Raw genomic sequence first — 15,853 nt, forward strand, 5'->3', positions numbered from 1 at the left:
TAGTTTTCATTCTGCTGGCTCACCTCTCGTCCTTTCACTCCTTTGGCTCTGAAGCCAGAAGATGTTTCCTTTAAACTCGCTGCAGACTTCTCCTGGCCGACAGGATCTTTGTCAAACCTTCAAAACAATTTAGGGTTAGGATGGGAATGTAAGATTTGGAAATGGGAGGTAAATCACGTATTAGATGTAAGGGATAAACACTAAATGGACTCACTTGGAGAAGGAAACCCTATCTTTGGGTGAGAAGAAGATATTCTTTTCAGTCATGTTGATGTTAACACTCTGAGTAGCAGGTTTCTTCTGTGCCCTTGTTCTTGCTCCAGTACTATCTCGAGATTCCAAGGTAAGCTTAGGTGCCCATCCTTCTGGCATAGTCCTTCGATCCCTTGGCCGTTCTCTCACAGTGGAGAATTGGGCCACAGTTTTACCCTGGTTTTGTGATTGTGCAGTGGGCTCTGGAAGGGTTACAATTTCTGGTTCAGCCTTTGGAGCTCGGCTTCGGCCAACATCCAGAGAGACAGGCCTCTCTGGTTTTCCCTCGAGGGACTCCTTCCTGTCCCAATCCGGGACTTGTGCCCCTTGCCTGCTCTGCTCAATCTTATGTTGTGCCTCATCCCGCTGCTTCTCGAACATCTCCCGCTCAATCTGGGCAATCTTTTTGCGTTGCTGCTCCAGAACCTCTTTCTGCTGTCGGATCTGCTGCATCATCTCCCTCTCCTGCTGCTGCTGCTGATGCTTCTGCCGTTCCTCCTTCTCTTCATTCAGCTTCTCAAGCCTCTCCAGAACTGACGCCGGCTGCTGGCTCTCAGTGCCATCCACCTGCAAGGGACTAGGGGGCTCACTGGTCTGGGCGGAGCTGTCTTTAAATTCAGGAAGAGTTGGTTCTTCTATGAGTGTCTCCTTTTGCATGCTGATCACTACTACCACAGGCCTGCGGGAAGACTCTCTTCTCTCCTTCAGGGTCTTCCCTGGAGTCTGAGGTTTGAGGACGGCAGAATTGCTGCTATCTGCAGGGGGGACGTAGAACGTTGGGAGGTAGTTGTCCACCTTGGGGATTACTGCAGGTGGGCTGGCAGGTTCTGCTTTCGCTGGACTGCTGGAGGGGACATCAGGCACTGCTGGCTCTGGAGGGTTGGCGGACTGAGGGCTGATGGGGTAGACCTCAGGTTGCTCTGGAGGTCCTGAGGACGGAGATGTGGGAGCTTCTTCGATGGGGGCGTCTGTTGATGAAGATGGCCTCTCTTTGAGACATTCCTCCATGCTGAGTAGTTCGAAACTGCCCTTTGAGCTCTGACTATCTGGTGTACCCTGAGGGGAGTGGAGACCTCCTGTCTCGACCACTGTCAGCTCTGTAGACCAGCGTCGCTCCTCAGATGGAGATGCCCCACCAGTGGAGCGGACCTTGAGCAGTTCCAGGCTGAACTTGGCCTGCTCGAGCTCCCTCATCCTGCGGCTTTCCCTCTTGGCTCTTGTCTTCTGATAGGAGTCCTGGTCAAGGGTCTTTGTCCTGTCTCTGACAGAGACACTGTGCAACGGGCTCCTTGGCGCAGTGTCTTCACTTCTGGGCAGCTCTGAAATACTAACTTCCTGTGCTTCTTCCGAGGGATCCAATGCAAGCTCATCTCCACTGTTGAGTCTCTGAAGGCTTCTCTCCCTCTCCTCACATGAACGGTCCTCCCAAGTGCTCAAATCCAGGCCCATGATCCTCAGCTTCTCCTCTTCTGGTGAGAGGCCCGTCTGTCCATTCAGCAGCTCAATCTCTTTTAACTTCTGTTCTTTCAAGTCTCGGAATCTGTGTGTGAAGACATGAAATGTAAGTGAAGTACTGAAGTAAAACTCTGGAGCAAAAATTGCACAATTACCCCAAATAGCGCTGGAAAATGCAATAAATTATATTGTTTGTCTTGAAAAACACAAACTTGTGGTGCAATGTAACAAGTGGCACCCTGAAGAAATATTTCCTGCTTATCTGAGCACACAGCACCTACTTAGAATTGTTTATGCAATGATTCTATTGAACAAATCACATTTTTTGTTTTCGGTTTGGCAACCTACCAATGGCTGAGCCATTTCAGAGCCCAATAAGCAGCCTGTGTTGCCTCACAATGACTGCTAACAAAAGCGGGCCTGTAGACAGAGGGGAGTTAGCTTACCTCTGCCTTGCCAAAAATCCCCTGCTGGCAGCCTGAATGAGCAGCACAGAGTGCTGTAGCCTGCGGTAGCTCTCCTGTTCCCTGTGGCCACGCCAGGCGGCTTGAATGACGCAGGCTGCCCCCTCTCTCCTGTAACAGCACTGCCGCCAGCTCCTCTGGATGGTCAAGGCTGCTTGTCTCCAGAGAAGAAGCCTCCTTCGCTCCCTGTAGCCCCTCCAGGCTGCTTGCAAGCACACCGCTGCCCCCTGTTGGACAGCTGGATCATCGTCCGCCTCTTCCTCCTCAGCCTGCCTCAACAGGCAACCCCGCCACCATATCTAGAATGAGAATGATCAACACAATTCATATGAAGAATATGGGGGAAATAGCTTCTAAATTAAACTCTGTAGCCTTGTCAAGTACTTTAGTTTGCCTTGTGTGATGTAGTCAAAAATGCAAACCCAATTCATCTGGCGTAAATCTATGCATGGTTATTGCAATAAGAAATCCCAGCATCAGCCTGGTTTTGGTTAAATGAAAAGTGATTCAATTCATGAATAAATTTAGCAAATTTGCTAGGGAAAAAAAAGAAATAGGAAAACAACTGTCTAATGTAATTTATCCTCCCAGTATAATTCATATCTTTATTTGACCATGCAAACTATTTTCAATCATTCAGACCCTAAAAGCTTTACTGTATTAACACACTTTTTCATAGCCACATTCCATAAAGGTAAGATAGCACATTTGTGAATGAAACAAGGATCAAAGGTCACATTATATCACTGTCGGTGAGTATGTATGATGCTTGAATGACAAATGTCAGCATATGACAAACACCACAACAACTGGTTGATCCATTCAACCCTTGGGAGCAGGAACACCCCATGAACAAACACAACATTGATAAATTAAACAGCCTCCATTTCAACATTTTTCACAAGAAAAATACAAATCTGACAAAATCCAAATGCCTTATAACAAATTATGGTAATTGGGCTTACCTGGATGAGGCAAGTAGCCTCTCTCATCTTGAGGTAGTGCCTCCTCTCCAGTGTGGCTCGGAAACGGCGCTGCAGGACCACTATCCGCTGCAACACCTCCTGATGGAGCATATCCTGCAGCCGCTGCCTTTCAGCCTCTCGAAAGAACACCTACATCACGTCACACACACACAAACACAAAGGGTTAGGGGGACCATGTCATATCTTGTCCAATAAACAGAGAATGTAAGGTATGGGGTTCTAATTAAAGTGTGGTCAGAGAGGGCACTGTATGCCATTCCAAAGGGCTACATAATAGATCAGTCTATGTGTGTGTGTGTGTGTGTGTGTGTGTGTGTGTGTGTGTGTGTGTGTGTGTGTGTGTGTGTGTGTGTGTGTGTGTGTGTGTGTGTGTGTGTGTGTACAAAAGTACTACTGTGTATCTTAGGGCATGCACATACTTCCCAACTACATATTATTACCTACATAGTATTTTACATAATAAATATTGAATGTATTAAGAAGGCACTACACACAAAATACTAATCTAATTCAGACCCTTTTGAGGGTTTTTGCTCCATACCATCGAGTGTCCCACTTGAAAGGTGTCAGGGCCGAGGTCTGCTTGGCACAGGAAGTCTTTGACACTTTCTTGGGTGGTGCGGGAGCCCTCCGGTAGTAGCACATGGAAATGACGAGCAAAGTCCTACCGGACACAAGAGAGGAAAAACAAGTTATGATACATACTTGGTAATCTTTCAGTAATCGATGAGATCATGAAAAGTACGAATTTCCCCAAGTTTCATCAGCGGAAATCCAGCCGTGTGGCGGTGCATTCTGGGTAGCTCGGCCAAAAGGGGGCCTCACCTCACCAGGGAAACATGCTGAACCCTCCCAACTAGGCAATTACAGGGACAGGGGGTGGCATGGGAAACAGAGAGTATGTTTATATAATTATAACAGTCCACTTGCGGCCCAGACAATAGAGAGGGTCTTTCTTTTAGGACGCCAGGGGCCTTGGTCTTTCCCAGGTGAGTAAACTGTCCTCACATCACTGTCATGGACAACTCCCCCATCTTAATATGTTTAGATGGATGGAGAATTCAGGGCACTCAACAGAGACGAGCTTTCATCTGCTCAGTAAATGAAGAAAATGAAAAGTTGTTGGTAACAACGCCCCAATCACAAAGCACGCGTCACCCCGTCATTAGGGAAACAATGATTCAGTGCCTTGGATACCAAGGATACGGGGGAGCGGAGGAAATTGCATCAACCCCTCCACACCCTGCAACAGAGGGAAAAAGTTAACGTCTGCCTCAGTGCAACCTCTGTATCACACTGTGCTGGTTTCATCTCTGCTGAAGGAAAGGCAAATTAGAATAAAGTAACGCCGTTTCGTGCTGGCTAGCTGGCTCCAAGTCCCACATTCCATGATTCTGAAATAGAACATAACACCAAGAAAAACACTGTCTCTGGGATATCTGAGAGCCCCTCTAGATAGATTGCCATATTCGATGTGCATATCAACTGGTACCATGTTGCATGATGACATTGAATAAGCATGGTGTTCTGCAATGGAGCTGTAATGCCTTTATTACAAATTAATAACTTGCCAAAAGTGGATTCCTGACAAATTTTATCTTTCAAAAAGTCTTTAGAGAGTGGTTTAGTGTGAGATTGGAATGAGTGTGTGAGTAGATGTCTCCAGGGTAGAGAGTGCAGTTTTAGTGTTTATGTCTAACCTGGAAAGTGTACTTGATGGGGTATCCTGATTGTCTGATGCGCACTGTCTCCAGCATGCCTGTGTACCGTAGCTGCCTCAGGACAAGGACGTCATTGAAGCGCAGGGGGAGCTGGAGACAGAACAGCACGTAATGTTACACACATGGCTGGACAGATGCAATCTGTTTGTCATTCTTGAATTATTCATACTGCAACAATACAGATTATTTTCATAAATAGACAGTACCTTCTCTGCGTTTGAACGGATGCATTTAACAAAGTAGGGCTCGGACTGACCCAGGGTCTCCATGAGCTTATTTAGAGACACCTAGAAATGAGGAAACGAGAGAGAAATGACAGACACCTTCATTTACAGCTGGTACCATAAAACCAAAACATCCTAGTTATGTAGGTGTAAGAACATGTGAGTGGAACACAACCAGAGGAAGAGAAGAAGAACACAGGGTTTTATTCTGAACGTTGTGGTCAGGAATTCCACTTTCTCCCCCCAGAAGATTAAGGCAATCAGACACACAACAGGATGTGGGAAGTGAGCTCATCCACACATGTGCTGTGGTGGGACTCAGGCCAGCGGCTGTGGGGCATGGCTGGACACCGGTCGGGGGTGTTTATGGCTCTCTGGGAGGCCCCTGCAGCAGCGAGACTCTGGGGTAGGACGAGGAGAGAAGCCGGACCAAGGGAGAGGGGGGGTTGGGGGGTATCTAGATATCTCATACCATTTCATACCACCTTTAAGGGTAGCGTGCTGTAAGTAAGTTGTCCACAGTTCCAAAGACAACTGCCTTATTTTCTTTTACTTTCTTTTATAAACCTGCCAAATGATCTCCATCAGATAGAGGGGGTGAAAGATTTCCAAATAGATATCACAGCGATATAAACAAGTCTAAAATGAGCACTATTGTTTCAGCAACTCTTCTCTGGAGGCTACAGCGTCCTTATTCCAATATTGTATTGTCAAGTATGGTAGTGAAATGGGAGGGTGAGTTGTTTGAACCACTAAAGCTGTCTGAACTATTAAAAGCAGACATGACGCCATAGTTCGCAAGTCTTTGTTTGGTTTTATGTGAATCGGAGCTGGCCAAAGCACAGGCAGTGACCAGACTGTGGACAGACAGCGACACAAGAGAACAGAGGGGTGGGACACACAGTTACGTAGTGTCGTTAAGAGTTGTGTTGAGTTTATAGCTCCTTGTGCTAACATGCCAATTGTGTGCCTCACATATCAGTGATGGGAAAGAAAGCATGAATATTTTATCAGGTCTGACAAAGGCCATCTATGCATTTAAGTAAACCACAGAAAACAGGAGAATCTGAGGACAGTGAAAAAAGGAAGAAAGAAAGAAAAGAAAAAGAAGGAAAGAAAAGAAAAAGAAAAGTGTGAGAATTCCTGACCTGGAACTGGGCACTGATGCTGGGTGGCTTCTTCTTCTTGTGAAGGTGCAGGAGGGATTTGGTGATGCGATCTTGCAGTGTGAGATTACTCAGGTACTTGAGAGACTTCACATCCAGCAGGTGCTGCAGGAGACACACAAGGGCAACGGTTAAGAATCACAATCAACATCAACGTTAGCAGCAAAACTCATCAAGTGACGAAAAAATATTAGAAAACATCCTTACCTTTGGAAGACTCGGCTTCATTTTGTAGTTCTTATTCCTCCTGTGTGTGAGAAGAAAAAGAAAACACACATGCACAAAAACTATTAATAGTGTAGCCTTAATAGAAGAAACTGAAAATATGTAACGTCTCATGGCATGCAAGAACACTGGAATTCAACCCTGGTCCAGACTTTTAATTATGGCTCTGTATGATGCAAACTATTTTTGACATTTTGAGGATGGCAGCTTGGAACCCAAGGCACCTTGGAACATAAGGTTTAAGCCCTGTGGCCTACATTAGAGAAAGGAGGAGTGGGTGAAAATCTCTAACTTCATACATATTTGAGGGGTTTCACAGTTAGCTGTGCTTCTTTGCATGCACTTTAAAACTTGAAGAAGTGAGAAAAGACAGAGAGAAGAGGCCACAAAGTGTGGCTTGTGTCGCCGTGGTTACATTAATATGCCATGGGCTCGCTCCAGGAGTTTGCTGCTGGTGGAGTTGACGAAGATGCCATCTTCCTCCGAACCCCCGGAGCCGGTGGAGGAGAGGCGACTCTGCATCGGAGACCGGCCGTTCCAGCCCTCCCTGGAAGAGGAGAACATGAACATATCAACACACAGATTCTTCAACACACACATAGCACACAGACAGGAAGGTAAGTGGTTTTGTGGTAAGGTTTATACCTACAGAGATCACCGGTGTGCTTTCCTTTAGCATGGAAAGACATCCTAGAAGAGTGTTGAGTGTAATCCATGCAAGATATATGATAGTCTTTTTGATATACTCGTTGACATTATGAGCTCATATGAACTGAAATGCTGGCATAAATTACATCCATGCCCGAATATTCTCAACAGCCTCACGCCATTTATGTCATGGCTAAGGATTTATGGAATGAGGAGTTACTGATGAAGAAACAGGCTCTATGAAATTCACTCCACAATGTACACCATTCTCAGCACCTGATCCACTACCACAAAACCCTCTGGCTTCCAGGTGCAGCCTGCCCCTGAATGGCTGGAAAAACACAAACTCAAACACAAACCTCAGAGGAGCGGTTACAGAGGTTGACCCAAGCACAACCCAAAACCACTTGCGACTGGGTAAAATAAAATAACATTAAATAACAAAAAAATCTATTAAAAACATTTTGTGGCATTTGTGGAGGGGAAAGAACAGACTGAATTTGTCAAGACGTGAAAAAAAAACAGTTAGGAGGTCTCTGGTGTTTTCTGCCTCGAAACCAATGATTTATACCCTCTCTAGTGGCAATGCCACACACCAAGTTCCACAGGGTGAGAGAATACATCTGCTAACAGTCGGGATTCCATTCCAAGGTGCAGTGATACATCTCACTCGAGTTTCACAGGCAGTTCGACTAATTCATTACAAACAGGTTCTAAAATGCTGTGAAATATTATGATGGGGTTTTATGTGGTTGCTCTCCATTGATACTGTATACTCGGTTAGACTTTTGGACTTTGGATCTTTGGGTTTAAAGCAGGGGGAAGGATGAAGGAGCTTTTAATTTAGGTGGCATTTGTTTTCAGTTTTACTGCTTTATGTCAGACAGCCATGAGCTTGTTTGTGGTGCTGAGGCTGTTAAAACACCAGCAGCAGGGAGGTCTTAGCGCGCTTTCTGTTTAATGACCCAGCACCGATGCCAAGAATTCTGCAATATTTTCTTTTGTGGCGAAACATAAAAAAGCTGTCTCGCATTTTACAAATATTTTCCTCTGTTTGTACATATTCACAGCCAGACATGCTCGTAGGACGAGAATAGAAAACTTGCCTCATAAATGACTACTTCTCTCTACTGACCTTTGAAGGCAATGTTTGGTTCAACTGTGAAAAAAGGGATCCTGGAGAAGCATTTATTCACTGCTGTAGTGGAACCGAAAAACTAGGTACAGTATATGACACAGCAGGGGCCCTCACCCCGTCAAGAGAAATATTATTTCAAACAATAACAGGCAGTGGAGTTAAGTTCTGGTGATTTAGGTTCCTGGCATGCGTTAGGATGAGCACAGAGGCAGTAAATAACGGCAGGTCTGTGGCGCACTACGGGCTAGGGACCTGTGCAAGAGCCAAACCAGCCCAGACTAAGCGATCGCCTCCGTCTGCCACACGCTAACACAGACCTATGACTATCTGTCGGGGGTTCCTCTGCTTCACTGAAGGATTAGTGGGAAACATTTGGAAGAAATGCGTTAACACTTCAATCAACATTTTCCTCACATTCCAGACTCCTGCTGTTGCTCGTGTTATGATGAGTGAAGCTATGGTGTAGCTCTGAGAACAAACTGCCACAGGCTATTAAAACCTTGGTAGCAACTATTAGAGTCCTAGCCTAGCCTACCTTCATCTAATGTCCGAAATGCGTGTGAAGGCAGTGGGAAGAAAGCTTTCCAAACAAAACAATACATGGTATGCTAGATTTGCCGGCGGGTTGTAACCAATTTTTTTTTTTTTCAGCACAAAGTTAATCCTGTAGTTAATCTCATCATATCTTCTTACAGCTCTCACAAACATGAAGCATTATTTTTTTTTTGAACACATTCAAGAGACAAAATCCAATCGAAAGGGGACCCTTCCAGCAACGCGTCGGAGACCTCTGAATTCCTGTTTACTTCCACAGTGGGGCCCTGCTATCCAGCTGAGACTGGTTATAATTTAAAGAGAGGGGGTGCGGGGGCTGGGGATGGAGATGGGGGAGGGGGGTTGAAGCAGACATTCAGGATGCACGGACAGTAAGTGTATGTCTGAGGGGACCCCTGCAGAGATCCAACTGTTTACCAGGCCTGGGGAGCTGTCTTCTCCAGCGCATAACTGCGCCCTGACATCACATCGGAAGCAGCTGCGATGGGAGGGGGGGGGTTAAGTGGTCACTTGGTAACACAGAAAATGTGTGGCTCTGCTTGCGCCCCATGTGTACGTGTGTGTGTATCCATGCGTGCGTGTGTGTGTGAGTGTGTGTGTGTATGTGTGTGTGTGTGTGTGTGTGTGGTTGCACATCACATTAGGAGGACTTTACAGCCCGGGCTGGGGGCAGAAAACAAAGGCGCTGTTGTGAGACAGGCCCTTGCCACTTGTTCAGGCACATCCATCAGTAATTCCATGCCATATTTAGTCATTAAGGAAATATGAGGCCCCCTGGCGGGGAGGCTGTGGGCGTCGCAGGGGTCAGCGAACAGTCAGCGTGGCAGCTAGGTGAGTAAGTCATGTCTAAGCCCTCTCACAGGACCCCCGCCCGCGCCCAGAGAGGGGAGTTTCTGTGTGGGGTGAGGGATGGACGGCCTCAACCCCAGGGTTCCTTAAGTCTTTCAGTCCGGCTAGTCCTTGTGGACTTCAACTTCGATGGGAGAGCTCCTGAGGACGCTCTGAACACTGACCCACAGAGTTCAATCAAGAGACTGACTGACTGACTGTGGGGTCAGCCACGTGGACAGGGAGTACACCTAGACCAACTACTTCTTATGTCTTCACATACTTTTTTCTCGAATGAGAGAATTTACAAACCATTATAGCTCTGTTTAATGTGAAATCACATTTGTGATTGAAGGAACATGTAGAGCCTATCTGAATTACTCTAGTAAACAAGCCTGGCCATAGTCACCCACTCTAATCCTTTTCCCGACAAAGTGTGGTGCGCTCACTGATGGCAACTCTTTGAAAGCATGAATCCCATTACTACCTTGATGGAAATCTTACCGTGGCAATCTCTCTTGGGGGGTGTTGCTCCCCTGCAGGTCAGAGAGAGGTGTACGTGGACTCTTTCTCGTCATGCCTGATGCAGAACACAGACACAGAAAACAAGTTTATCACGCTAACAAAGGCGAAAAACACGTATACACGCAGGACGCGCACAAACACCAGGACAGCCATTCACCAATGTTAACTCTTCTCACTGGTAAGATTATTCAGCTGAGGAAAAGATGGAGGATGAGACAGAGTGAGTGTTGATTCACCAAAGAGGAGACCTTGCTGTATGCATGTCCTTACAGACATGCTATTTTTCTACTGTAGCAATCATCAACACTGATGATGATTTCGCTCCCTAGTAGCGTCAAATGTGTCTTGAGTGGGCTTTTAGTACTATGATCTATCTGCTCCCATCTCACTGCATCGACAGATAGTGTATCAAATTTTTAACTGTGATTCCACCTCAACCTCCATCTTTAAACATTCTGTCAGTGGTGTGTTACTAACTTAACCAATACAATTAAATCATCATTACATTCTGATTCAGTAATAAAAGTTCTGATTGATAAAAGAGTATAAATCGATCAATCAAAAAAGTATCAATGGCCACTAACAAAAGGGTAGTGTTTCAACATTTCTGGATAAAATGATCAAAAAGGAATATACCCAAATTATATGCTACATCATGTTCCATCAGCATCACAGGGGGGAGAAAAAAAATCACTTTTGTACCATCATTAGTAAAAAGAAGTCACATATAACGAGGAAAATGCCCTTGAAGCTTTAGCCCACTGTAAGAGGGAAGGACTCCTGTGTGTATTCCAAATTTGGCCTTTCGTGAGGAGTCACTGTGGGACTGGCACTGGAACTGGAGCTGGTGTTTTTGACATGGATAGGTGGGCCGGTGTGTTAATGCAGCTTAATGTGTTAGAGAGGGGGGCACATCAGGCAAAAGCTGTCCCCAAACAGAGGGCACTGAGTGGGGGAGGGGCGGAGAGTGAGAGTGAGAGTGAGAGAGAGAGTTTGAAAGAGAGACAGAGAGAGATCAGCATACATGCAGGACTTAGATACTCAGACACACAGATGAGAGATGGAAAGAAAGAAAGAATGAAAGAGAAATGCGAGGGGGGTATCACTCGGCATCATCTGTACAGTCAGCCTGTGCGGCCTGTCTAATCTCCATCAGATGTTCAATTACGTTGACACGGAGGTCCACTATTTGCCCAGTACTGCCAATTGGCTGAAGTGGCAAAAATGGAAGATACAATGAAGATAAAACAGCTATGAATATCAAACAGCTGTGAATCAGAGACAGGATCAAGTAGTTTTACAAATGATATAGAGAGACTTAGAAAATGGCCGATGCTTGGTGATCCCCTTTCCTCACATTATAATCGGGAAATGAAACTATAGGATGAGAGAGAGAGACACACACAGATAGTCACGGACAGACAGGCAAAGAGACCGACAGACAGACCAATAGATGGTAAGACACAGAGAGAGAACAGTGGGGGGGTGGCAGCCTTACTGTACTTCTCCTCTTTGCACCTCTGCAGGATCTCTAAGCTTCTCTGATGCACAGGATGATGCAGAAAGCTAAAACTATCCACACTTTTCAACACTGCACATGGAGCCGAATCATCATGCCCTTGGGAAGCAAAAAGAAAAAACAGGAGAGAGAGAGAGAGAGAGAGAGAGAAAGACAGATTACACAGGGAGGAGTAAGAAGAGCGGCCATCTATGAAGAGAAAACACCCTCTTGGGGGCTTTCCAAAGGGTGGAGAGAAACAAACTCGCGCCGCTGCACTACTTTCCTATTTCAGGTCATTTTGGGGCGTTGTGCGTCTGAGTGCCTTTGACAGGTTGTGTTCCCACTCCGGAGTACCCTCTCTGACCTCTGCTATTTTAAGACTGATGAGCTCACCTGTAATATGCATTCTCCATCCCCTTAGGGCCCCCCATCTGGTTGACAGGGTTATTATGACTTAGGGGGGTCCCTTGATTTGATTAAATTAAGTCTCTGTGTGAACACATTCAATTGGAGGATTCACGTTTCAAATGCTACATCAAATATCTGTGAACTGCTGTTGTAAAAACAACACACAAGGTCGTATTAGCACATTAGAATATACTAGGGACAGGGATTTTCTTCTTGTTAAATAGGTTTGTTTTTACAGTCTGTGGGGGTCGGTTTAATTGTATGCAGACTCAAAGTATTTTCTTGTCGCTATGTCAGACAGAATAAACTGGGACTGAAAAGTCCCTTACTTTTAACACCCTTAAGGAAAAAGCCACTTTAATTCTATCTGCTTGAGCCAAAATTGATGATCTATACTATCAAATCAAATAAGTCCATGACACTGTCCCAGGGAGTTTGCCTTCAAAGTGGACTTCATCCAGAATGACTGAAATTAGTCTTCAGTGCAGTCAGAGAGGTGGAAGCTGAGAGGATAGCTGAGAGGAAGTCAAGGCAATCTGAGAGCCAAAGCGACAGGATCTAAAATGAAGGCACTAATGCTATGCAAGTTTCGTTCGTATGGCAAACTAATGCACACGCTCAGTCACACACACTCACACGTACAGCGCTAAATGACACAGAACAACCATCTACCCACGCACGCGAGCTGTGTAATCGGCTACGGCCTGATTAGTCCTCAGCTGGATTTGCTGGGTGCTGTGCTTAGTGCTCTTAGCCTGTGGAAGCATGTCTTTGCAGGTCGGCAGAACAGCTGGCTGTGTATATCTGTCAACTGCAGCATGATTACGTGGGTGGCTCACACCCATGCAATATACTACATACTACAGTGTGATGCTGTGTGTTCAGTCGTTAGTATACAGTTGGTATCAAACCAGAAATATCTAAACAAAAATCAAGAACTATTGTTTCAAGAACAAAACCAGCTAAAGCTTTATATTTGGAGCTGCTCACATATGAAGTGTACATTTATATGACACCATCTGCCCTCTGATACATTGAAGAGACATGAATAAGCTGCTTGGACTCACCACTCTTCTTCTCCACATATCTCTTGCCCGCCATGCGGAAGGCCACCACCGCCCTGAAGTAGGCCCGCAGCACGGACCAGCGGAACGTGGCCACTGGGTGGATGCCGATCAGTCCGCCGATGAAGGCGTTTTTGCTGCTCTTCAGCAGGGCCACGATGTCCGGCCGCATGTGGTCCGTGTTCTTCTCCCTGAAGTCCTGCGAGGACAGAACCACGCGCGAGAACATGTGAGAACACAGGCCACGTCTATCCTTTGCCACGGGTCCCATTGGGCTAACACTCTCGGCTGTGACTTGCCATGTTCACACAGACACTGAGAGCTTGCGGAGCCCCACGCTAACAACGCAAGGGTAGGGTTCAGATGTGTGTTACATAAGACACCGAGAAAACAGCCATGGAAGTATTAAGAGGGATCAACTCCTCATGGTGGACTTCCAGACTGCCATAACTTCACAGAGGAGCTTTAAGCACAACTAAGGACATTTGACAGGATCATTCTAGCCAACTTAACATACTGGAAAGGGGGTAATAACACCGGAGAAGAAAGACATCTAAGGCATCTCTCACTGCTGCCGTGAAAAGTTGCTTATGCTGAAAACTTCATAATTTTCTGAAAAAAATATTGCACACATCTTTGGTTTGTAAAATAAGGGTTCCCGCAGCCCACTTGGTGACAAACGTTAAATGAGAATTAGTCTTCTTTCCCACTTATCCGAGAAATCAAATACAAATGTGTGTCATACCAGAATACATTTTCGTGGTCGCTTTGAGGGGAACTGCATTACGAAAGCAATCTGAGCACAAACAACATTACTAAACAAAACATGAGGACCTCAAAAAACACAGAGTGCTCCTGACACACTGCCTTCAGCTTGTTATTCACAGAGGAGGTAGTGGCGTAAGAACATCTTTGAGCGCGCAGAACAGGCCAAGGCAGCTATTTCCAATCATCTGTGTTCCAGATTTCAGCATACGTCAGATATATGAATATTCAACTTGGCTACAGGCCAGATAACTGATTAAAATCACAGGGCATTGTAACATGCAATATGGTATGTGTTATTCTTTACACATACATACACACATGTGAGCAGACACACACACATTACTGAGCCTGTTGCATGGGTTTCCTTGTCTGAGTAAATCTCTCATATATGGTAGAGAGCCTTGTGTCCCCTTGTGTGAGTTAAAGACAAATTCACATACAAAGAGCACTATGGTAAGACAGACACGGCTAAATAAAATGACCAAATTCAAATACCATATAAACAGAGATGTGCAGATGGAGGTTTGCACTCACCTTGACCCGGTACTTGACCTTCCCAGCATAGTGTCGGATGATGAATGCAGGCTCCATGACGGCAGGGAAGTCAATGTAGCTGTTGCCCTCATGCTGGCGCTTGAACTTATCCAGCAGGGTCTGATTGGTCGCTTGCGGGAAGCTGAGAGGGTATGGAGAAAGAGAAAGATAAAAAGGGAGAGAGAAAGAGTAAGAGAGGGAGAGAGAGAGAAATCACAGTCCATTAGTACCAATGTAATGTGAAGACAGGAGCAGCCTCTGAGGCTACACAGGCCTCTGTGAGCTTCCATCACATATGATACGGGCCACGGTCATCAGGCCGATGGTTTAGCTCCCTGGGGGGGCCCTTGTCTCTGCTGTGCGGCCAGCGAGTGAAACATGTTACTTTTCACGCATTTAATTTCTCCTGGATCGTGAGGTTCCGAGCTGAATCAGTGTAATTAATAGGTCAGTGAGTCTGCTGGCGGGGCGAAGTGATCTGCGCCTCGCGGGCCCGTCTCTCTCTCTTTCCAATTATTAGCCATTTAGACGCACAGCTGCTGACCGAAGGAGTGTGTGTCTGTGTGTGTGTGTGTCTGTGTGTGTGTGTGTGTGTCTGTCTTACACTTTAATAAAGCCGCGTGTGCAGTGTCACTGCCGGGCTTAACAAAGCCATCCCCACACCCCAACACACACACCCACACCCACACCCACACCCACACCCACACCCACACCCACACCCACACACACACGCACACACACGCACACACACACGCACACGCGCTCCACATCTGGCTCTCTGATGTCGGCTGGGTGCGTTTGTAATGTTTTAAACACACATTGCTCTCGTTTAAAAAAAATGCAAATGATGTTCCCTAATGCATGAAGATACGCATTACGTAACTGGCACGTTGCATGTTCACGACTGTGTAACTGGCTCGGAGTTAGCACAACAACATATGCCATTTCCCTAAAGCTTAAATGGTTTCATTCTTTTGTAATGAGAGAGATGGCTAAAGAGGAGGAACTGGGAGAAACATTCACTTTTTTTTATCTGATAAACACGTGCAGTTCCTCCAGACACCAGATCTCTCGGGCTGTTGCCGATACTTTTAGCAAAAGATCAACAACTAGAGGAAGCTCAAGAGCGGCCCAGGAGAGGCCGGAGCTATGCGGTGCACAGGGAGTGCGAGGGGACTCAGATTTCCAGCTATTTAGAGGAAGCGGAATTCGGCTCCTTCATTCACTTTATCAGGCTGGATGCACATGATGCGAGAGGACAAACGTGGTCTCTCTCTTTTCATTATTCATTGCCCACTTAACTTTACAGTAAAACACATCATCCATAGACGAGCGGCCTGGGAGAGATCTGGCGCTGGAGTTGTGTGTATTCATGTGAGCGGGAAGCATAC

General features: G+C 46.0%; 1 protein-coding gene across 1 annotated transcript in view; it reads right to left on the reverse strand.

Moving 5' to 3' along the window:
- myo9aa (myosin IXAa) overlaps window positions 1–15,853 on the reverse strand; it is an 85,008-nt gene that overhangs the window by 13,940 nt on the left and 55,215 nt on the right. Inside the window, 14 exon segments of the mRNA XM_080843712.1 lie at window positions 24–117; window positions 215–1,792; window positions 2,154–2,470; window positions 3,137–3,286; window positions 3,699–3,821; window positions 4,858–4,968; window positions 5,085–5,165; window positions 6,251–6,373; window positions 6,476–6,515; window positions 6,909–7,040; window positions 10,167–10,242; window positions 11,686–11,805; window positions 13,164–13,359; window positions 14,463–14,604. Coding sequence (XP_080699838.1) covers window positions 24–117; window positions 215–1,792; window positions 2,154–2,470; window positions 3,137–3,286; window positions 3,699–3,821; window positions 4,858–4,968; window positions 5,085–5,165; window positions 6,251–6,373; window positions 6,476–6,515; window positions 6,909–7,040; window positions 10,167–10,242; window positions 11,686–11,805; window positions 13,164–13,359; window positions 14,463–14,604 — 3,283 coding nt within the window.

The sequence above is a fragment of the Sprattus sprattus genome, assembly GCF_963457725.1.
Source record: "Sprattus sprattus genome assembly, chromosome: 8".
In the NCBI taxonomy this organism is placed as follows: Eukaryota; Metazoa; Chordata; class Actinopteri; order Clupeiformes; family Clupeidae; genus Sprattus; species Sprattus sprattus.